The sequence below is a fragment of the Melospiza melodia genome, chromosome Z, assembly GCF_035770615.1.
Source record: "Melospiza melodia melodia isolate bMelMel2 chromosome Z, bMelMel2.pri, whole genome shotgun sequence".
Classification (NCBI taxonomy): domain Eukaryota; kingdom Metazoa; phylum Chordata; class Aves; order Passeriformes; family Passerellidae; genus Melospiza; species Melospiza melodia.
In genome coordinates this window covers 52524987-52547580 of record NC_086226.1, presented here as the reverse complement: position 1 = coordinate 52547580, position 22594 = coordinate 52524987, and the positions used below count along the sequence as shown (strand labels likewise).

The window sequence follows — 22594 nt, the reverse complement described above, 5'->3', positions numbered from 1 at the left end:
TTTGTGCAGAACACAATGGCTCTCAATTTCATACTGGCTGCACAATTATGTGCTATTTATGTGCTATTATTAATACCACTGTTCTTATGTGGACCAGATGGTAACCTCATGGTTACCAAACTGGGCCTGGATAAAAGAATTGTTCATAATAGCTGTAGTTATAATTGACATCTGTATAATCACAATAACTAGTGGGATAGCCAGCTGTGTAAACTGGTGCTGTGGTTAAATACAGAGTAGAGACTAGACAAGATAGTCTTGTTAGTCTCTAAAAAAGCACGGAAATAACGCCGTATTGATTTTTGCTATTTTTTCTTTTATATATATTCTATATTCTTTACACAAATATTTGTAGCTCTCTAGTCTACTATTGTAACTTAACTTGAGTGTTTTCCTAGGGAGAAGGACAAAACACATTCCAAGACCCCAATGCTATCCTGGCTCTCCTTAGAAACCAAGACTGAGACCAGCTCTTCAAGACATATTTTTTACAGAGCTTAGGCCTCATCTGAGGGGGACGATTTAGAAGATACTAGAGCACAGGGGCATGACTTCACCGGGTGTGCATCTAATTGCGGATTCTTGCATTATGCAGAGTGTGCATCTTCAGCATTTTCCAGCTGGTGAATTGGGTACCTAAGGATCCTTATATAAAGGATAACCCCTTTTGATCTCCCTGTGTCTGGCTCATAGTTCTAGGACCAGAGAAAAAGGCATCAGTAGGTGCTAAATAGATACCAAAAAAATGGAGAGACAGAAGAAAAAGAGATCCCAAATATTCACTAAGGAAACAATGTCCTGAATGAAACAAGTCATATTTGTTTAGTAACAAGGGAACTGATAACTCATGGTGACCTTTTACTAATAGTGGTGCGTGTAAATTTGGAATGAGTTACACTCTTATGGGGAGTGTGGCTGATATTTTCTCCAAACTGAGTTCTACTCCTTTCTATGTGGTCTACGTGAATAGATGGAAGGATCTGATATAGCAGAGGGAAGAAAACATACCTGTAGAGAGAAATTCTGTGGTTGAAATACCTGTATTAGCACACAGGGCTTTGCATATGAATTTTTCTTACAACTACTATTCACTAGGACTGGAATCCCAATGGTCTGGACACTAAATAGAATTACAGAAAAAAGGATATATACTCTTAAACTGTTTATGCTTGTGGTCTATCCATATGCATGACAAAACAGATGTGGTACTAAAGCATAAAAATATGCAACATGAACAAAGTAGTCAAATAAAAGGATGGAGACAAAATGGGAATGTAACAGATTAAACAAACAGTAAGAGCTACATTTTATAACATAGAATTCTAGCAACAAATAATACTCTCAGCTCACTCCTAGAACTGGCTCTTCTCAGCATGGTCAGCTGTTTGAAATATTATATCCAATGTAAGCCTCCAAGTAGGACTTGATAAATCTTTTGTTAAGACCATGGAGCTGTTTTATTCAATTCATAAAGGAAAAGACAGAGCAAAAGTAATCATTAAAGTGAAAGAAGATTAATTGAGCATGTAAACAGCAGGAAAAAAGAATTAAAACTGCAGTTAAATTGAACATCCCTTGATCACAGAATCAGTTAGATTAATCAATAATCTGAGATTATCAAATCCAGCCTTTGACCAGACACCACCCTGTCAAGTAGATCATGGCACAAAGTGCCTCATCCAGTCTTCTCTTAAACACCTCCAGGGATGGATGACTCCATAGCCTCTCCAGGCAGTTTGATCCAGTGCTTAACAGCTCTTTCTGTGAAGAAGTTCTTTCTGATGTCGAGCCTGAACCTCCCTGGTGCATGCTTCAGACTGTCCTCTCATCCTAATTGCCTGGGGTCGACCTCACTTGGCTACAGCTTCCTTTCAGGTAGTTTTAGGAGCTGATAAGGTCACCCCGAGTCTCCTTTTCTCCAGGCTAAGCAACCCCAGATCCCTCAGCTGCTCCTCAAATCACTTACCTCTAGACTCTTCACCAGCTTCACTGCCCTTTTCTAGACAATGTAGGGAACAGAAAAATGGTGAATGATCTGAGGGTAAAAACAAATGTCTTCATGAATCTTGGAGTGCTGTCTCTCTAATGAGACCATGAAGTGGCATCAAAAATCAATCACTTTGGTTTACTGGTTTATTTTCTCATTAACTATCACAAAGCAGCAATGTGATCCTTGAAAAGAGTGCAGGTAGATACTGTACTGGCATCCTTATGGAAGACATTAAACCTGAGGAGCTGGTGATCTTGCAAAGGCCACATTTCTCCTATTGGAACTTGCACTTGAGAATGCCATGTTATTAATACGATTTGTAAATTACAACATATATTTGGGAAAGGTAAACTGTATAGGGATCAAGGGATGGAATGCATTGATCCTGACTGGGAGACAGCTGTACACTGCAACTAACATGGGTCAGCACAGGCAGCTGCCTGCGGGCAGCTCCTGCTCAGCACTGCCATGATACCTCCTGCATGGACTTGCCCTTAAACAGATCTGTTTTCTTCTAAGGAATTATAGATGATATCAAATGACCGAAAGGGTGAGTTTCTTTCCCTAGACAGGATCTGCTCTGTGCAGTGTGCCATGGGAAAATCCACTGGGGCACTGTTGAATGCTCCATGGAGTGCCTATCACCTGAGGAGATGTAAGATGTTGCTATCTCTACCCCTCTTCTCAGCCTGTCTTTTTGAAGTAACTTTATTAAGCCACTTGTGGTTGAGGTTGTTGGGCCTTTCTCACTAAAATTTAGCAAGACCCCTGCACCAGCTCATTTTCACCTCACCCCACACCTCCATGTGGAACAGATGGTATTTGGTGTTACCAGGCCGAAGAAATAGAGGTTAGTTTAACTACTTGCTGGAAATCATAATGGCAAAAAAGAAAGATTATTTCATTAGAAGAATTTTGAACTCCATAGGGAAAATCAAGGAGAAGTACCAATACATATATGATACACTAGAGAGAATTTTGACTTTTTTTTTTGTTACAATGCTACCACCTTTATGTCACCTATAATGAGACTAGCAGAGACTCTTGGTGAGAATGGGTATAACAAGACTTGAAATAATCAGTACATTAATATTTTTCAGTTGTTAAAATAATGAAAGCACATAACTCCAAATAAAGCTCAGCCTTTGTGCAAAGACAGGATTTTTTTTCTGGAAAAAAGTAAGTGTTATTTAACAAAGAAATACTAATAAACAGATAAAAAGTGCTTTGATCATGAGCACTGATGATGAACTCATAAACTATACATTATAGACAAATCTGGCCATTATGAAATTAAACACTTTCAGTGAAAAGTATTTGTTATGTCAACCAGTACATCGCTCAGAATTTTAGTTCTTAAAGTACTCTTTATAACTTGCAATGGTAATAATGTAAAAGAACTCAAAAATTAGATTTAAAAGTAGTAATGTATTAAAAATTGCAGTGGGAGTTCCCAAATCACTTATCTGAATAAATAATAGCTTTTTGAAAGCTTTCTGGAAAAGTAAATTAAATTACTAATTTGTATGAATATGCCAATATTTAATAACTTCTATGATCCATCAATTTCATATAAAGGGAACAAGATTAAGTGTATGCATATACAAACACTAAATGATATCTTTGCACAGGAAACTTGGAAAACTATTGTATATGAAGGTATACATTGTCATGCACATTATGCTGTGAATGCCAAAAAACCTTAAGAGTTCTAACAACTCTCCACTGTTAATAGAAAATTATAAGAAACTTAAAATAGTACTTCTGTGTTGTTAAATTTCTCTTCTATCTGACTGATATTTTATCCATCAAAACAAAATTGAGGTTTTCCATCTTTTTGGATGGAAAGAACACTAGGGGGAGCTCAAAGCTTTTTTTGTTTTCTTGTAAATCTCAGACTTATGACTAGTTTCTTAGCAGAAGCAGGTATTAATGACAAAAGTTTTCCCTCACAAATACAAGAGATTTGAATATCCTATATAATTCAAAATACATCTATTACTCTCAGTATTCAAACTAAAATTTAACCACTGATTTTTCTGAAAATTTCCTAGTCTTTTCAAAGTCTCAGTTCTGTTAAACACTCTTTATTTCGGAGTAAAAAAAAAAATATCTTCTTTCAATCAAAACAAAGCCAAATTTTCAGAGGATTTTTATTTAGATTCCAGATTAGTAAGCAGTCCCACAGAAATACAGTACCCTGACAGCTTGCCTCACAATTATACCCACACCAGGGTAATGCATGTATTTTATCCAAAGTGGTATTTAAACAATCTTAGAACTCTATCAAATTCTCTATATGTCCAAAACAGAATTTTCTAAGTGTTGAAAAGTCTCTCTTCTCTGTCTCTTATGACAAATGAAATAAATGTTATCCTTTTCCCTACTAATGAATTTCTGTAATTCCCTTAAATATTATTATAGATTCACCAATCTTTCTTAAAAGTATAGAGCACTATCTAAATTCCATGTTAACTGCAGGGGAATAATAACAGCAATCTACTATTAGCTCTACATCACAGGCACAAGAGTTATTTCTATTTCTGCCCAAATTCAAGTTCACAAGTCATCCCATACTGATTGAAGAAACATACTATCTGGCTATCTGAGGTTATAGGTATAACTGAATTTATGTAACTGTAATTATAGTTATACAATTCAACCCACATTTTTACTTCAGTATGTAACTGAGTGCTTTGATTCCTGCTCAATACTTCCTAAAGTATTAAATGGAAGCCAATTATTTTGCTATCTTCCAACTCAATTTTCTCCATTACTTTAAATACTTCTGTGGAAATACTACTTCTGTCAAGTATTTGTGATGGCTTTATATAAGACTTAATGAGGACCATTTTTTCTAAGTACCACAAGCTTTTCTAATAGATTTTCATACAGAGAAAGAAAGATACTTCCCTTATTACTGTACTTCCACTTAGAGGAAAACACTGATTACCTGTTGTCTTAAGATCCTTCTCTGCATTCACTTTAAAACCATAAATACTTGAAACAATCTCATGATGGGCTTCTGCTATAATGTTTTTAAGTTATATATATCAATAAAAATAATTTAATTGCTCATCTGAAAACACAATTGACTGGGTCATAATTTTTATCCTTATGTCACTTATCCCTCATGCATTTGCTTATGATTTTCATTAGAAAATCTGGTAGTAATGTGCAAAATATATTGATGCTCCTATTAATATAAGACATGAATCATATACAAAATACAGAATTTATTCCTAAAGAGTCTAAATTCTTGCATTTAATTTGTGTATAAATTGCATATTGAAAAGATAATTTTATGAACTACTACTATTACATGAAAGTGGATCATTATTTTCTGTTCATCTCCACTGGAAAAATAATTTTTCAGTTTACATACTAAAGTTTGGTACAAGATTGTGGGAAGTATTCAAGAATGCTTTGATTTTGGATTAGTCTTCCATTTTAAAATTATGGGCAATGAGATAGTTATCCGTGGTCCTTCTAGTGACGTACTTTGGATTGCAAGAAAATAACCTCCTCTGACGCACTCTTTGGATGATGGAAAGATTTATAAATAATACTTTTCCATGAAATACCAAAAGAACTACCTCTGTCTGGGTGATGTGTAACTCTTGCCTCCCTGTCCTGTGACATAGTGAGAACTAAGATGGGAATGAGGGCGTATCAGTTTATGCTTTCTAATGGTTAGACTATTCTGAAGTTTTGGTTTTTTCCTTACAAACTGGAGGAGTCACACAATTACAATGTGAATGTTAAATATCTTAAAGGAAGCTCACGGTCTGACACTACTGTGTATGATAATGAAAAACGATTCCATTGTTTTTCAATGGTGCAATTCCATTGAAAATGATGGAGTTACTATGCTATGAAACTTATATGAAATCAGAATTAGGAAGCATATATCCAAAAATAGACTGTAGGGTAAGAGTAAAAGCTAGAATAGAATGTTTGAAGTCTTAGATAAATAATCCAAACATACAATACCATTAACCTAGCAGAGCATGAGAAGCCCTACTGATGGCAAATGAACTAGACATTATACAAAGTCTCTCTAGGTTAATAAATAGGTGTGATTATATTTATGAATAACTTACTTTGGACTTGCACAAAGATAAAAAACCCATAAAGATTGAAAGCTGCCTTGTTAAAAATTCAATGACATGAAAGAAAAATGTGCTTGAATGTGACATAATAAATGCACATGAAAGGTATTTTGACAGAAGCAATAGTATTTCTATGATGCCAAAATATGAATTTATAATTGATGTCATGGAGGTGGAAGACTAGTATCCTCCATACTGTATCCTGGGCTGAACACTTCATCACTGGCCTTGCTGAAACTTTTGGGAGGAGATTTTAACCTCTATAACTCTCAAATAATAAAAATACAAATAAGCCTGGATCCATAATTGGCATCCATTTCATGGTAAAAACAATACAATAGGACAGAAGTAATCAGAGAAACAGCTGGTGCCAATACTGAAGACTTAAGTATTCATTTTCAGTGAGTGGCCATATTGCAGTACTATCAGCTCATACTCCACCAATTTATTAATGTAATTTGTGTCATGTCAAGCACAATGAGATTTTTTGCTTTGTTTTGGGTTTTTGGTATTTTCAAGGTTGAAATTTATGATCCTGTTCCACCAGACTTGTGCAGAACAATACAGGAACAACTAGCTCATGAAAGTGATCCAGCAGCTAATTCCCACAGAAGTGGTGGCCTGGATCACACTGTGCCTACTAGACGCTTCCCATGAGCAGGATTGAAGGGTCAACTGAAACTTTGTGAAAGACAATGCAAATCCTTAAACTAACAGCAAACTCTGGGAAAATACCCAGTCAAGCAACCAAGCAAGGAACCAACCAACAAACCCTAACGACCAAGAAAATTCCCACCCAACACAATATACCAGGATCAGTTCTGCACGCAGTTAAATCATGCGGCTGGCAGCCTGTCCTGCTGGAGCGGGCGAGGAGCGTTGCGGACAGGATGCTGGCTCCTGGTGCAGGCGCCTGCGGGTCGCTGCTCTGCACAACACCCCTCTTCTGCTGCCTGCCGGGGCAAAATAATATTAAGAGATGAGTCTGAAGAACAAACGTATTTTGAAAAATACTTGAGCTTTTTCAGATAGGTCATTCATAAGAACCTTGACATACAAACAGGTAGAAGGAAGTAAGTTTCTAAAATTCCACATAAGTCAGGTGAAAAAACAGGGGGTTAACTCTTCCCTAGTCCTTAGTCTATACCTTAGCACCTTGGCGGGCACCTTTCGCTTTGAAATAAGTAACACTGAGAAACATTCAGAAGATAATTTGTCAAAACTGCACACACTGGAACAAATGGATATCTGTTGAAGGAAATTGCAAAAACTGGATGTTATTCATTAAACAGCAGAGAACAGCTGATAATTTTTTGGGGGTTTTTTTCCCCTTTATAAAAACAACCAACCAGAAACCAACCAACCAACCAAAACAAAAGCCAAAAAAACCAACTCAAAACCTCCCCAGAAACCACCAAACAGAGGAAAAAAAAAAACACCAACAAAAGGAGAGCCCCAACCCAAACAAAACCAGCAAACAAAAAGCTGATTAGGAAGGCATACTGGAAGGATAATTTGCTCAACTCAGACATACTGACAGCCTCTAAATTTACTGGAAACATTCACAAACAAGACTGGGATGTACTTCTGCATAGCACTGTACAAATGTCTTCTTAATGCACATTGGCAACCAAAAAGCACTCACAAGATATCCCATTGGTTAAGATGGGAGGCTTACTCATTATGAAAATCCTATGATGTTGCTATTCACAATCTTCTCTGTTTTACGGTCATGTGAGTACCAAGTTCAGGTACCATTTGGAACCTGTCAAAACATCACAGAAAACCTTTCTTAGGCAGAAAAGACATATCTTTAGGCATATGGAAGGAAGAATTTGAAAACTGGGATAGATTAGTGCAAAGAATGTTATGGACATGGTTAAACATAGTGGTAATTTCCAAATCTTTACTGTCTTATGAGTAAGAATACCTAAGACACAAGGTGTTTTATACCATGTTTTCTCCCTCCGTCAGTCTCACTTTTCATTTCCTGTAGCTGTAAGCAACATCAAAATGTCTCACAGGCAATGGGTTGCTATGACATGCACTGGAGACTAGTTGGATAGAGGAATATGAGATTAGTGCTATAGGGAGGCTTATCAGGAAGTATCTGTCTAGGATTAGGGAACAGTATGGATATCTGTGGTATCTATGGATAATAATTATGTGCATAGGCAATAAAGATTTCTGTCATTTACTGATAGTTGTTATTAGGATAAAATATTTATAAAGGATGTTTCACATTTCAAAACAAAAGCCAACCATTATGGAATTGAGGTCTGGAAAGAAATTTCCTCATAGGTTTTATTATCATGTAATTATCCATAATGGGATTCTTCTGACTTCCACTAAGTCATGAAGCAAATGAGTAAAACAGTGTATAATAGCTATCTGCTGATGCCATACTCAGGACTAGATGGCTCATCCATTAAAAATCTGAAGTTATTTATTCTGTAAATATTTGAAATTCAGTTATGTCAATAGAAGTAGTACATGCAGATTACAGTTTTGGTCTGTAGGGTGTCTTGTCTCATTAAAAATGCAAAATTAAATTACAGTTCTGCATTTGAGGTATATACTGTGTTCATGCCTTTTATACTGAGCATATAAAAGTATAGTTAAAAAAGTTTATTCCAGCTAAAACAGTTAAGAAAGTTTAGTCCAGCTTCTTCTACTGCAGACTATTACAGTTTTTATTAGAACAGTGTGCCCTCAGTTTTGGAGAAGATACTGATTCAGTTTACCTAAAGGTTGGAAACTCATTGACCTGTTCCTAACCTTTATTCAAGATGTGATTCCTGGAGATGATTGCTGTGGATTTGGGCACCATGTACAAAACATCCAGCAAGTATTTCTTGTGAGCTTTACCACACTCACCGTCACTCTTTTGGACTCTGGCATTTCTAAGAAAACCCTAGTATTTATCTCAAAAACTCTAATAATTATTTTCTTGAAGTACCCTCCCCCTCTTTTTTGTTACTTGTTGTCTCTGTAATTCAGTGTTGGCAATTTAGAAATCTTAATTTCATGTAATATTAATATATCTGGGACCAGTACACAATACAGGTGAATACATAGATACAATTGTATACATACAGGTTTTAAAAGAGAGAATATGCTTTGAGTGAAATCTAATCTATTCTTAGTAGCTGAAACTACCTAATTTTGACTTAAAGTCATTGACTGGAATTAAAAAAAAAAAAAGATTCCAAGTTGTATCAATCATTTTATACACTATATATACCAGTACAGTATATATCTACATGAAAATGATGCATTTTTAAAATATGTAATCGTTTTTTTTATGCTCTAAAAAATTGATTGAATGTGCTATTTTCTTGATTGGTTTATTATCTTTATTTTTAATTCCATCATCGTCTTATCTTTATAGTAGACCTTACTTAAATAATTTTGTCGGTACACATGGAAGCTTTTAGGAGAGAGCATCCAAAACAGATGTCAGCAGGTGCTGGTGAGGTATCAGACATGGAGCTAGAAGATAGAAAATGATGTGCCTTTCTACCCATTACCTAGGCTAGTACCAGATTTACAGCCGATTTGGCAGCATTCCTAGATACAAGTAGCTTAAAATGGAGGTGGCCAAAGGAAGTGCAGGTGTGGGAATTCCGTGAGGCGTTTATGAATTCACAAAAACTAGAAGGTGCATCAGTGCGTTCTGCTTGATTGTATGCCATCACCCTGAGGGCTACCGAAAGCTACATGGGGACAGCTTTCCAGGGACTTGGGCCTGCGGCAGGGACTGGGGCGTGGGGCGAATACAACTCACCGCAGCCGAGTATCGGCCACACTGGTGGCGTTCCGTGGGGTGTCCCAGGCTTTGCTTTCCCAGCAAGGAGTCAGGGCGCTAAACCTTCCGGGTGCCTGAAGGTGTGCGTGTATCCCGCTCTGCTTTCCCATTCCGGCCAAAGGTGGAAAAAGAATTTTCGGCTCCTTACTTCTTCCTTCCTTTCAGCCGGCCACATTTTCCGCCCGTCCCTGCCAACCCAACTCATCTGTCCTAGGATGGGAACCGAATAAAAATGTGTGCCCACGACTAAAAACAAAGGAAGCGAAAACAAACAAGGCGTTAGGGAAGGCGCTGCCCGGCAGAACAAACCGGTGCAGGCACAGCTCCTCGCAGCCATTTGGAGTGAGAATCCGTTCAGTCTCTTCCCGCACCTCCTGCCCTCCTCTTCGGCCGCCGCAGGGCGGGCGGCGCGGCCCTGGGGGGCGGCACAGCGCCGGCGGGGGCTCGGCTGCCCCGGCCGCTCGCCCCCACCGCGCAGCGGGGCGGAGAGAGAGCGGGAGCGGCGGCGGGAGACGGGCCGCCATATTCCTGCCGCACCACGCCCGCGGCGCCCAACCATTTAAAAGCCGGTCGAGCTCGACCCCTACTAGTGCGCTCGTTTCCCTTTTCGCTGCTCCCTCGGCAACGCGGGCAGGGTCGAACCGAACGGAGCCGAACACCGGCAGCTCTCTGATAGCGAGCTCCGCTTTCCCTCACCACCACCCCCGCCTCCTTCCTGGAAGGGCGAGCGGCCGAGGCGGCGGGAAGGAGGAGCGGCCGCGGGGAAGCTCTTCCTGCCGGGCAGCGGCGGTCTCGCCCACCCCGCAGGAGCTGGGCTCCCGCTCTGGGGGCGGAGAGCGGCGGGGAGATGTGTGCGTGTGCGGGGCGGGGGAGGGATTAGTGGGCATTAGCGCTTCCACGGGGGTGGGGTGGTCGCGTCGGGGGTGTCGGCGGCCGCCAGGGACACTCGGGGACCGCGTAGGCTGCGGGCGGCGGCGAGGGAAGGGAAGCAGCGGGACGAGGGGCGGCTCGGCTGGGTAGCGCTGCTGCTGCTGCCGCGGTGGATGTTTCCATGTTGTTCGGTGCATGATTTAGAGGAGAGGAGGAGTTGGCAGCGGCGGGTGTCAGCGGCAGGGAGCGGGGATCCGCACCGCCAGCGGCCCTGCCTTTCTTCTTGCCCCTCTGTGATATCGAGGCTGCTCTGCCTGCGTGCTTGCCCTGCGGCGGCCCCCGGGCCCTCGGAGAACGCCTGTGCCCCCCGGGGCCGGAGCGGCGGCGGGGTGCGTGTGTGCGTGCGGGTTTAGGGGGGGTGGGGGCTGTGTCTGAACCAGTTAGGAAGAATGACTCTGGAGTCCATCATGGCGTGCTGCCTGAGCGAGGAAGCCAAGGAAGCCCGGCGGATCAACGACGAGATCGAGCGGCAGCTGCGTCGGGACAAGCGGGACGCCCGCCGCGAGCTGAAGCTGCTGCTGCTGGGTGAGTGCGGGGCTTCCTCCTCCCGCCTCGGGCCGCTCGGCTCGGGCCGCTCGGCTCGGGCCGCCGCCGGCGCGCACGCCCCAGGTGCCGCCGGGCTCCAGCCCGGGCATCGCCGCCGGCGCGGTCCGTGCCGGGCGCAGGTACCCGGCGGCGGGGACGGGGCGGCAGCGGCAATGCCTGCGGTGCCTCTGGGCGCTCGTCGCCCCCGCCGCGGGGAGCCGCAGGCCGAGCCCCCGCCGCGGGGAATGGGGCGTGTGTGCCCGCCCGCGGGCATCGTCGGCGGGTGGGTTCGGTGTGGAACGGGAAGAGGCCTTCCAAAATGGAGAGGGAACGGATGGCGGGTGAGAGAGGGGGCTGCGGGACCAGGGGCAAATGTTGATGTGTGCGGGAGAGCGATGGTAGCGAAGCGGATTAAGGAAGGGATTCACAAGGGGAGTCGCTGTGCAGGTCGATGGTGGCGGGTGTGATATCTGCATTGTTCCGTGGGCTTCGGGAAGGTTGTTAGCTTACCGGTTGAATTTTTTATTGTGATTTTTATTTCTTGAGGTAAAGTTGGATAAGGGGCTTGTGCTCAGCTTGCATACCGGTTTCTATAAAGAAAAGGGAGCCGCAAAGGCCCAGATGCACATGGCAAGCTGAGGGGTAACCTGAAGTGTGCTGAATGATTACAGGATCTTTAGTACCGTTGGCATCCACCCACTGGATGGTGGAAATAAAATCAGCTGCATCGTTTCTCCTTAATTAAAACAGGTTGCTATTTTAGACCTGCAAGTGTGTGGAGGTGGCATTTATCTAATAGAAATTTGGCTTATCTTAAAATAAGGCTTTTGAATTAAAATATGCCTGCCTGTGTCCAGTGTGATGCACTGTGTCGTGTAGCTCTCTGGTAATAGTTCCTGCCTGGACTCGTAGGCCTTTATGTGTTGTAGCACTACTGTCTGGTGTGTGGATGAGTGAGTGTGTTCCAAATGGATGTGGGATATTTACGGGGAAGATGTTTTTCTTGGGCCGCGTATATGGAAGTAGTGGTTGATACTGGGGAAGTAAACTGCCTATTCAATGAGGTAAGGCAAGTTGGAAGGAAAAGTTTTGATATGTTTTAGTGTTTCCATATGAATAGGCTGTTTCCTGAAGGTTATCTTCTGGATGTAGAGAAGGTTGGGATTTCTAACTGATCTGGGAGAGAAGTAGTGGACATGGATGCAGCACTCACAGTAATAATGTTCTGTTGGATTTTGGCCTGATTTTGGTTTATGGCAGCACATGGTGTGATTTCCAAGATTCACAAAGAAGATTAAATAGGTTGCCCTTGCTAATATTATGGATGTCTAAGTATGATTAATGATAGACACTTGCTTCAGGATAGGCAGTTTATGCATTTGACCTATTACTCAGGTCCAGGTTTTTTCTGTATGTTCTGGATTTCTCTTACAGTAGTGCTAGAGGCTTCTCCCAGATTTTGAGAAATGTATGAAATCCATTGAATGAGATTGAATGTATTACCTAGAATATATTCCACTGAATATATTACCTAGAGAGGAAATTCAGAGATTGGCTTCTGCAGTTAGGAACGCATAACTTGAGCTGCTTTGCAAGGTCTTCCCACCACTAACATGAAGTATTGGCGTAGTTGGTGGGATTGGAGTCCAGTTATGGCATCACTTTGGACCAGGTGATGTGTGGTCACTTGCAGAGGAATGGGGGAGAAGCCACCCCATAGAAGGAGCTGGGGAAAACTCTGTGGAGTTCCTGTGTAAAAGACTTCGGCATTCATCATAAATGCCTGCTAAGAGTTCCAGCAGGCTTGTGAAAGTAGAGGCATGATATAGAGAGATCTGGAGGGATGAACTTCTGGGTGCATGTACTTAACACCACATCCATATACCTGGGTAATAAAACCAGTACAGAAATTGTTACTGTGCATGCATTTTTTGTCTTTTGTTTTGTCAGCCTCTGTCATATGTTTGACTGAAAGGAGTATGTGTGCATTTGGATCAACACTTAATGATCTTGTCTTGTGAAATGCTGTGTGTAGTGAAGGACTCTTGGTGTCTTGGTATTTTGTAGACTCCAGTTTCAATTTCTGAAAGACATTTAGGGAAACTTCTTTCATTAGTAGGTTTATCTTAAGTACCTTAGAGCAGTTTTTTTTTAGTCACTTTCATTGCTTCTTGGCATAAGCAAATGCTCAGTTACTAAGTTTGTTGTTTGTTTAGGTCATTCACTTGGTTATGAGACAGATAAAACAGTTTTCAAATGAAAATATATTCATTAAAAATGGTGAGGCTGGTAGCAGGGAAACCATCTGAACATATTTAAAGTTATCTGATTTTTTAAATACTGAATAGATGTTTACTGTCCCATTTCATCTCTTTCCCCCTCATTATTAGCAAGAAAATCACTAGTACAGCTTAACTCAAACATGTTCACTTATGCTTACATAAAATTTTCTTCCTTTTTTTTTTTTTTTTTTTTTTTTCCTGGAAGTGCCAGTTTCTCAGTCCCACTCTCTCAATGGGTCTGAAAAACGTAAGTGTGTTAAGGTTTTTAAATATGGGACTAAGGAATAACCTTTGACTTTTGGAGGGAATATTAGTGCAGTTTAAGCTGAACCTTGTTAAGTGGCTATGCGTGTTCTTCAGACTAGTTGCCAGTGCAAAGTGAAAGGTATTATCAACCTCTAAAGGCACAAACAAGTGTGTCTGTGCTAAGTTGTTTTATTATTACACTTGCTTTAAAATTATATATACACACATAAAAATGCACATAGGTAGAAAACAAAGAAAAAATTAATCTTTTTGCTTCAGAGGAAAAGGATTTTTCTCCCTCCTTAACTTGTGAAAGACACTGCCTTCTTGGAAACTTAGTTTTCTCCAAATTGTTACTGTGTCACGCACACAGACACAAACACACACACTGCTTATGTGTGCTCATGATATCTTTTTACTTTTCATGAAATAAAAGAGCTCAAAGTCAGAAGTAATTTGTGTAAAACTCACTGTGTGCTAAGATTAATTTTAGGTTTTAGTTTAAAAATAAACACTCTTTGATTAAGCATTAAAATACCAATTTTACATACCTTTTTTGTACATCATTATTTGATTTTTTTTAATGTATTAGAATAGGACAAAGTATTTTTTACAGTTGTAATTGTGGAAAGCCAGAATCCATAAATATGCATGGAAGCATATTACATAGTAGTTTCAGCTAGCACGACTTGCCTGTAGTTTTTTGAGACACTTTGGAACAAATTCAGTCTTCCACTGAATTTGGTTTTAATCTGTATTTTAACTCTTCTGGGTGTCATTATTGATGAACACTTTGTAAAATGCTGTGGTTGTTCTCCAGAGCTTACAGTTGTGAATATCCATCTGTTGTTTGCTGTTATCTGTAAAAAACACATTGTTTTTATAATTAGGGGAGAAAATGAAGAGGTGTTCTAATGTTTTATATTTGCCTGTGCTAATGTGTTCTGCATGCTTTTATTTTAAGCATTTATGTATGTATTTATATTAAAGTAGTAAGAGCTATATACTTATGGATATATTTTTTTGGTCATACTTCTGTATGTAATTTTTTTCCTGCCATCCATGTAAATGGGACTCAGAAAGCAGCATTTGAGCCTGCATGACAGGTTGTAGCCATAAACCATCAGTCCTAGATGTAGTCTGCCTGTAGACTGTATACATTAATATTGTAGTCTATTTTCTCACTGAGAAATGCCTTGAGTATCTAAGAAAATAATGTAGGTGTTGTGCTAGCTGTGCCTGTGTGTCTGTAAACCCTGGCCAGATAAGCTACTGGAGATATGTGTGACAGTGCTGTTTTTTGCAGCATGTTGGTTGGTATTGTGTCATGTGCAAAGCATGTTTTTATAAGAGTTAGGTACTTCTTATATTGAAGATAGCAAATGTGTCAGTTAAGAAACTTGCCTTGATGCAAGTGTCCTCCTGTTCTCTGTGCTGTAGCACGGAAACTAGATGGACGATAAGCCATTTAAATTGGCATCAGCGGCAGTCAATCTTATGCTTAAAGATGCTTTTGAACATAAGGTGACTATATGTATTATTTCTTAAACCTGTGTCAGCAGAATTAGATGTTGAACATGAAGAATGTGGCCTGTGGCAGACTTTGTGTAGATACGTTTAAGAGGAAATGGATCGTTAAGCCAACAGTGGCACGCTCGTGTTCCTATAACTTCTTCAGCTGGAGAAACAAGCTTCCTTATTTTTCTTGTAACTTGTATTTTCATCAGTCTGCCCTGCTCACACTGAACTCTTTCAAATAATTTTAGGTAATTGACACAGTACATATTTACTACTGAAAAATGAACAAGTAATTAACTTACCTCTTCATACATATTGTAACTAGATAGGTAAATATCTCTTGTTTAGCAGAAGCTTTTTCAAAGGAAATACAATTTCATTCTAGATGTTTAACACCTTGATGTATTCTCATATACACACCCATGTCCATATATGGGAACATTTTATTGTAGGGTAGGAAAACAGAAGTCACCATTTGGATATCAGTGTGATAATGTGAAGAACATGTATTTAGAAAATATTTAAGAACATTTATTTTTTGTGTGCCACAAAGGGACACCTTGTGTGCAGCCGTTAAGGAGGGTTTGTTGCTCTTTTGTTTTTACTACTCAATAAGTGATCTACACCCACCAAAGTTAATAGGAACTAGTGGAGAGTCTGAAGAGTTAAAGAATTTAGACTAATTTAGCTTTATTTATATTTATTTATATTTACTTATAGAGCCAAGTGGCCCCTAATTTGTATGTTACACTGGCAAACAATGTTGAATAAATGTAGGATGAAAAAATACATGCTGAGCAGAGAAATCATTGGAGAATGGGCATTTGAGTGTGTGCTGCAAAATGAAGAAATAATAATTCTCCTCATTTAGTTGCTTCAGATTAATTTTGTTGTTGTATGGTAACAGGAATTTCATAGAGGAAGACACTACCTTGCAATCTCTGAAAAACGAATCATAGAGAGATGTGAAATAAAGTAAGATAGATGTTCGATTAGTGGTGATTAGCTTTGTTGCAGAATAGAATGCCGTCAGCACAATATCTTTTTCTATGAACTTCCTTAAGCTGAATGGTAGAAGACTGAAGAAAATCTGTTCTTGTACACAAATGCTGTGTATGAACAGCTGTTACTGATGAAATTATGGAAGTTTTTCAGTATTCACCTTTTATTTACTGTAATTATCACACCTGGCAAGAACAAAGAGCAGGAAAGCAGGAGAAAACAAAGGAAGAATTAGCATATAGGAAACACTAGGAAGCCATACACTTGGTGTTGGCCAAAAAGTAGGAAGCATGCTACAGGTTTTAAATATTAACAACTCTGTGCAAAGAAGTTAGATGTGTTAAAACTGGGTAAGGGAAGTCCAAGAGATACCAATGTTTTAGAATTTAAAAGTTTTGAAAGTCTCCTGTTCCTGGAGAGTTCTGGGAACAACACAAATGTTTTTTCAGGCTAAACTGAAGTTTAAATCTGAAGTCTTCTGTAAGCACATTGTTCCCTCAATAAGTAGTGCTGATACTGAGGCTAAACTGAAATGTGATTTTCTACAGATTTTTGTCCTTTGTAAGTTTTCAAAGGACAAATGGCAGGGAATAATTAAACTGCCTAATTTGTACACTGTACTTACTGTTTATCAGTAGCACAGAGTTTTATCCCAGAGCCCTGATAGAGATGCAGTTGCCAACAGAAAAGTACTGTTGTCCATTTCATTCTGCGCTTGAGAAAGCAGTGTGGCTGTTCCAGGAACACAAATAAAACCTAACCAGCAAGACTCCTCCTTTGTCAATACGTTAAGGCGGAATCATCTGACAGACTGCTGTAATGAACTGCATGATTTACATGTGCCCCACCGTATTGATTCAGCTCATCTTTCTGTGGAAAGCAGGTGATGTGCAATACATGTGTTGCTTGAATAGGCAAGAGAACATTCAAAAGTTGATGGAAGTGGAAGCAACTAGTGATTCAGTAAATTGAAAAGATAAAGGCTATATCACTATTGCCTCAGCACAGCTGAGCTGTGTATTGACAGCTTCATCTGGGAGCTTTGCTGTTTGTAATTTAGATTGATCTGTGTGTGGAAGAAGCATCTGATAGGAGTGAATGAGACTAGCTAGTTTTGACTAGTGTCAGAGTCTGAGTCTGTTTGCCTTAGAGTACATGGATGAGATTTCTACCATAGGTCCTGTTCCCACTGATATCTGTATCTTTTGTTTTGTATCTAGGAGAATGCCATTGTGGTCCTTATTGAAGTACTTTGGTACTCTGTCCCAGCTGTCAAAGGTCTGTTGAAGGAGGATTTGTTTTTCCCAAAGGAAATTGTGGAAAGGGCAGTTAAAATTTGATATATGTTATATATTTCTCCCTTTTACCCCCAATTTTGTCTTCTCTAAAGAGCTGAGTGCAGTTATACCCTTAAGTCTTTTGAAGTTAACCGAAAGATACAGCTCAGATCTTAAGTATCACCAAATGTGGATCCGAATAGTGTTTGCCCAGATAATGTTAGCTGCCTTTAAGTTAATTCAAGGTAAGAGCACAGATTTCTGTTCTGTAGGAACTTAGTGTATCTGGATGTGAAAGAAAGACAACCTGTTAGAGATTCTTTGAGTATATAAGAATCAAGATAGAAATTACTCATTTAGTTACAATATAGCCATGAAATCAACCAAAGGGATCCTCTTCTTGATCATACTTTTATAAACTAAGGTATAATGTAGTAAACGTGTTTTAGGTGCACTTTGAAATTATACAGTAGGAAAAAAAAATTTAATTGTAATAGTACTTATTCTTATGGCACAGAATATACATTGCTATCTAGTTTTGTTGGTGTGTCTTTCACTGTCCCTGAGCTATGTGCTCACTAGACACTTGCATAAACTTCTTGGTCCTTGGCTGATTCATTGCTCTAATGATAATCTTTGTCAAGAATCCTTATACTGAATTAGAATACTTCTGTGAATTAAGGAAAATTTCTTTGATTTCCTTGTTCTATGAACTGATCACAGGAGAGTTTTAAACTCCAAGTCTTCAATGTTAATGTTCATCATCTTGCTTAAATTAGAGAATGTTGAAAAAGAATCCTGAAAGGTATTCCAGCCCACAATTCTATGTGAACAGCATCATCCAGAAAGTCAAACTGAAGGTTTCTGAAGCAGCTGGTAACTCAAAACACCAGAAAAATGCAAAAGACATAGATTTTGGAAAAGATGCCATCATTCTTTATGTTTTTGGGAGCTGGTCAGGCTTGGGAAATTGGTGATCAAGTATGGAACTTTCATTTTGCTTTGATAATGCATTTGCAAAACACTGTGAGTGCCTCTTAGTCTCACTGACCAGAGCAGCAAAAGCAATTGAAATTAAATGTGCTGAAAAATAAAGGCATCATCCACGTATCTTGAATAGAATCTTACACAGCTGTTCAGATACTTGGAGGATCTGATGCTTGTGTTTTTGGAGTGTGCTATCTAGATGGTGTTTAAGTGAAATATTTATGTTGATGGTTAAAACCTTTCAAAGATAGTTTGCAAAAAGGAGAAATAAAAACAAATGAAAAACAAACCCAAACTACTCCTTTGTAAAATTTTTTTTAACTCAGTTAATCTTTTAGGAGGGAGAATAATGATTCTTACAATACTTCTCACTTGTATTTCAGTTTGATTGTTTTTAAAAAGAAAATAATAGTAACATGGAAACAGACACTGTGTAGTTATGCTGGGGAGGAAAGGCCAGAGAATAAAGGACGTATTGTTACACCTATATTTGAATAACTGGTAAATTCTGTTTTCCTTCTTTTAATTTCTTGTTTGTGTGTTAATGGAACCTGATGCTTAGAAGTACTTTCATACATAGCAACAATCTTCGAGCTACTTGAATCTCTCCTGTCCTGTGATTCCCTGTTTTCTTGAGGGTGGTTCTGATGTATGCACCTGGTCATCTTCAACAGTGGTGGGATTAGTAGTTAATCCCAGAGTGCAGGCCACCAAGCAGCTTTCTGACTGACTTAGCCCATTATTAAAAGAGAGAATTAGAGATCAAAATCTGTTTATCTCATTACTATTCCTCCAATCCATTAAGTCCTTTAAGAGATTTTTTTATGGAGGTTTGATCTGAAGTTACAGGTGTTGCCTGTCATCGAAAAAGGATTTTGTATACAAAACCCCATGACAAACATTTGAGAAACTTTTTTTGGTCCCGCCAAGTAGGGGAACATCTCTGGCAACATTAAAACTCAAGGCAAAACTCAGGGTATAATTTAGGCTTTAGATCATGGAACAGGTAGTCTTTAAACATTTATTGAAACGTAAAGATGATGTGGAGGTGTTCGTTATAGAGTCAGCCAACAAGATGTGTAAAGGACTAACTGCCTGACTAATCTTTTGGCCTTCTATGATGGAGTAACTGCATGAGTGGACAAAGGAAGAGTTAGAGATGTCATCTGTCTAGCCTTCTGTAAGGCCTTTGATATAGTGTCCCCTCCCAACATTCTTACTGTTAAATTGAAGTGAGGGAAATTGGATGGACAGACTCTTTGATGAATAAAGAATTTACATGATGGCTGCATTCAAGGAGTATGGTCAATGATTTAATATCCAAGTGGAAGCAGTAATGAGTGGTGTCCCTCAAGGAATCATACTGTTTAATACCTTCATATGACATAAGCAGTGGGAAGTTGCACCCTGAGCAGATTTCGAGGTGACACCAGTCTGAGATGTACAGTTGATACAGGAGGTGAGTGGGCCCATTGGAACCTCAACAAGGTTCAACAGGGGCAATTCCAAGGTCCTGGGTGCGTTGTCCATGGCTTGGGACAACCCTTGATGTCAGTAGAGCGTGGGAGATGAATGGATTGAGAGTAGCCCTCTGCAGGAAGACTCGGGTACTGGTGAATGAAAACTTGCACTTGGAGCCTGGAAAGCCAGGCCTATATCAGAAGTCTCCCCGGTGGTTAAGGTTTGTCTGCTGGGACCTGGAATCCATTAATCTCTGTGCTCCTCAGCACAAGAAGGACAAGGACCTTTTAGAGTAAAAAGAACTCAGAAAAGAGCCACAAAAATGATCAGAGGAATGAAGCACCTCTCCTGTGAAGAGTGTCTGAGATGGTGTGGGTTTTTCAGCCAGGAAAAAAGAAGATGCCAGAGAGACCATGATGAGCAGCTTTTCAGTATACCAGGAATGTGTATATAAGAAAGCTGTAGAAAGACTTTTTACATGGGTCTATCAGTAAGAGGACAAGGAGAAATGGGTTTGAGCTGAAAGTGAGTAAATTGAGATTGGACTCACAGAAGAAATCTTTACAGGAGGCAGGTGAGATGCTGGAACAGGCTGCTCAGAGAAGCCGTGGATGCCCTATCCTTGGAAGTGTACAAGGCCATGCTGGAAGGGTCTTTGAGCAACCTGGTGTGGTGGGCATAGATGATTTTTGAAGGTACCTTCCAACCCTAACTGCTCTGCGATGCTATGATCGGACTGCTGTGGTAATAAATGATTTCCTGAAGTTAAAGCTGTTGTACATCTTCCTAATTGATAGCTGTAAGAAATAATGCTTTATACATGTATTTTTCCCCCTCTGAAAACACAAAATGCACCTAAATATACTCTTATTTTTCTTGGTAGAAGAGAATATGGAGAGAAAATAACATGGGTTTTTTTATTTTTTTGTACTGCGTTCAGTATCCTCTTGGTCTTTGTTTATCTCAGCATTGAATTGGTAAATAAATTAAAGGGGATAATAAACATTTACTCTAAGTGATGCAAAGATGGGTTTCATTTAGGTGACTCTCCTGGTTTAGCAGAATTTCATAGAAAAGCAGAACAGACAATTTAGGAATAAATTTGCTTTCATCTAAATGTAAGACTGGGTATTTTCTGCAAATGGAACAAAGATTCACTGGAATTACTGTATTTCATTAAATTGCCTAACAGCATGTTTCATAGAATCACAGAACAATTTGAGTGGGAAGGATTTTAAAGTTCCAGCCCCCTGCCATCGGCTGGGACTGTGCGCTAGATGAGGTTTCTCAGTGCCCCATACAGCCTGGCCTTGAACACTGCCAGGGTTGGAGCATTCGCAGCTTCTCTGGGCAACCAGTGTCAGTGCCCCACCGCCCCCACAGTCAGCATTAGTAAAATGGCTTGTCTTACATTCCTTAACTTGGATTTTAATGCCTTTGGTGTTCATAGAAATCCAGAAACATTCTCTGCCCAGAACAGTTTTTGTTCTCTTGGGGTTTATTTACTTGATTGCATTCATCCTCTTTTGTTACCTGCAAGGCAAGATAATAGTGAATTTGGATTTGCTTTGATTTTGTTCTGTGTTTGGCTCCACAACATAATTATACACTCCTATTAATTATTAGGCTTAATTAGGGTTAAGAACTAGACTCATGGTAATCTCTGAAGATTTTGGCCTTTGAACCAAAACTACAGAAACAACATGAGCAGAATTTGCTAATAGCTTAATTGTGGCTCTATTTCCTACACCAAATGCAAACCCCGATGCTGAACAGTGAAGCTAGTATGTATGCCTTTAAATTGTTTTCTCAGAGAAATTTATGACACATTCTCTGGGTAATCACATTTTTGTGCTTTTTTAAAAATTTGTTTTGTAAGCTAACAACCATGTTAGTTTTATTAGTGCGTTTTTTATTTGGTTGTTCTCAGAAAATACCTTGTCAGAATGTTTTGATTTATGGACTTTTTTGGTCTACAGTTTCGTGTAGTGAAGTGAGAAGGATAGATTTAAATACTTACATTGCATTTTTCATCTATGGAATTTTCTCATTAAATAATATAAAAGCAGTAAAGCAGGAGGAGATTGTCTTTTTGTTGTTTAAAATAACAAAATATGGTGGGATTTCTTTAACTGGTAATTATGCAAAATTACTATATATGACTATGATCTGTCAGGCTGCTAGGACATAGTCTTTTGTTAGAATAGCTTAAAAGGGGGGAAACTGTCATGAAATTACTTTGTAATGCTTTTGTTTTATATTTTAGTTATTTTCAAGTTGTGACACTATTTACTGGAATAATCTGTAGCTGCAGAAACATGTGATCACCTTCTTGTTTGTTTTGTCTTGTTTATATGATACCAAGCTACTTCTGGTTAGTGACATGGAATTTTCTTACACCTTGCCATTTCTTTGCAGGTTTTTTTAGGTGTACAGAGGATCAAAACTCTGCAGAA

At 39.5% G+C, this 22594-nt stretch overlaps 2 protein-coding genes across 2 annotated transcripts in view; one reads left to right on the top strand and one right to left on the bottom strand.

The window, feature by feature from the left end:
- Positions 1-9510, bottom strand: part of CEP78 (centrosomal protein 78) — a 51120-nt gene extending 41610 nt beyond the window's left edge. Inside the window, exons 1-2 of the mRNA XM_063179940.1 lie at positions 7781-9510; positions 6913-7055 (exon numbers count right to left, since the gene is read on the bottom strand). The gene's annotated coding sequence lies outside the window, so the exon portion shown is untranslated. The remainder of the gene's footprint in view (positions 1-6912; positions 7056-7780) is intronic.
- A 1348-nt stretch (positions 9511-10858) lies between these two features.
- LOC134432271 (guanine nucleotide-binding protein G(q) subunit alpha-like) overlaps positions 10859-22594 on the top strand; it is a 118107-nt gene continuing 106371 nt past the window's right edge. Inside the window, exon 1 of the mRNA XM_063180805.1 lies at positions 10859-11365. Coding sequence (XP_063036875.1) covers positions 11230-11365 — 136 coding nt within the window. The 5' untranslated portion in view covers positions 10859-11229. The remainder of the gene's footprint in view (positions 11366-22594) is intronic.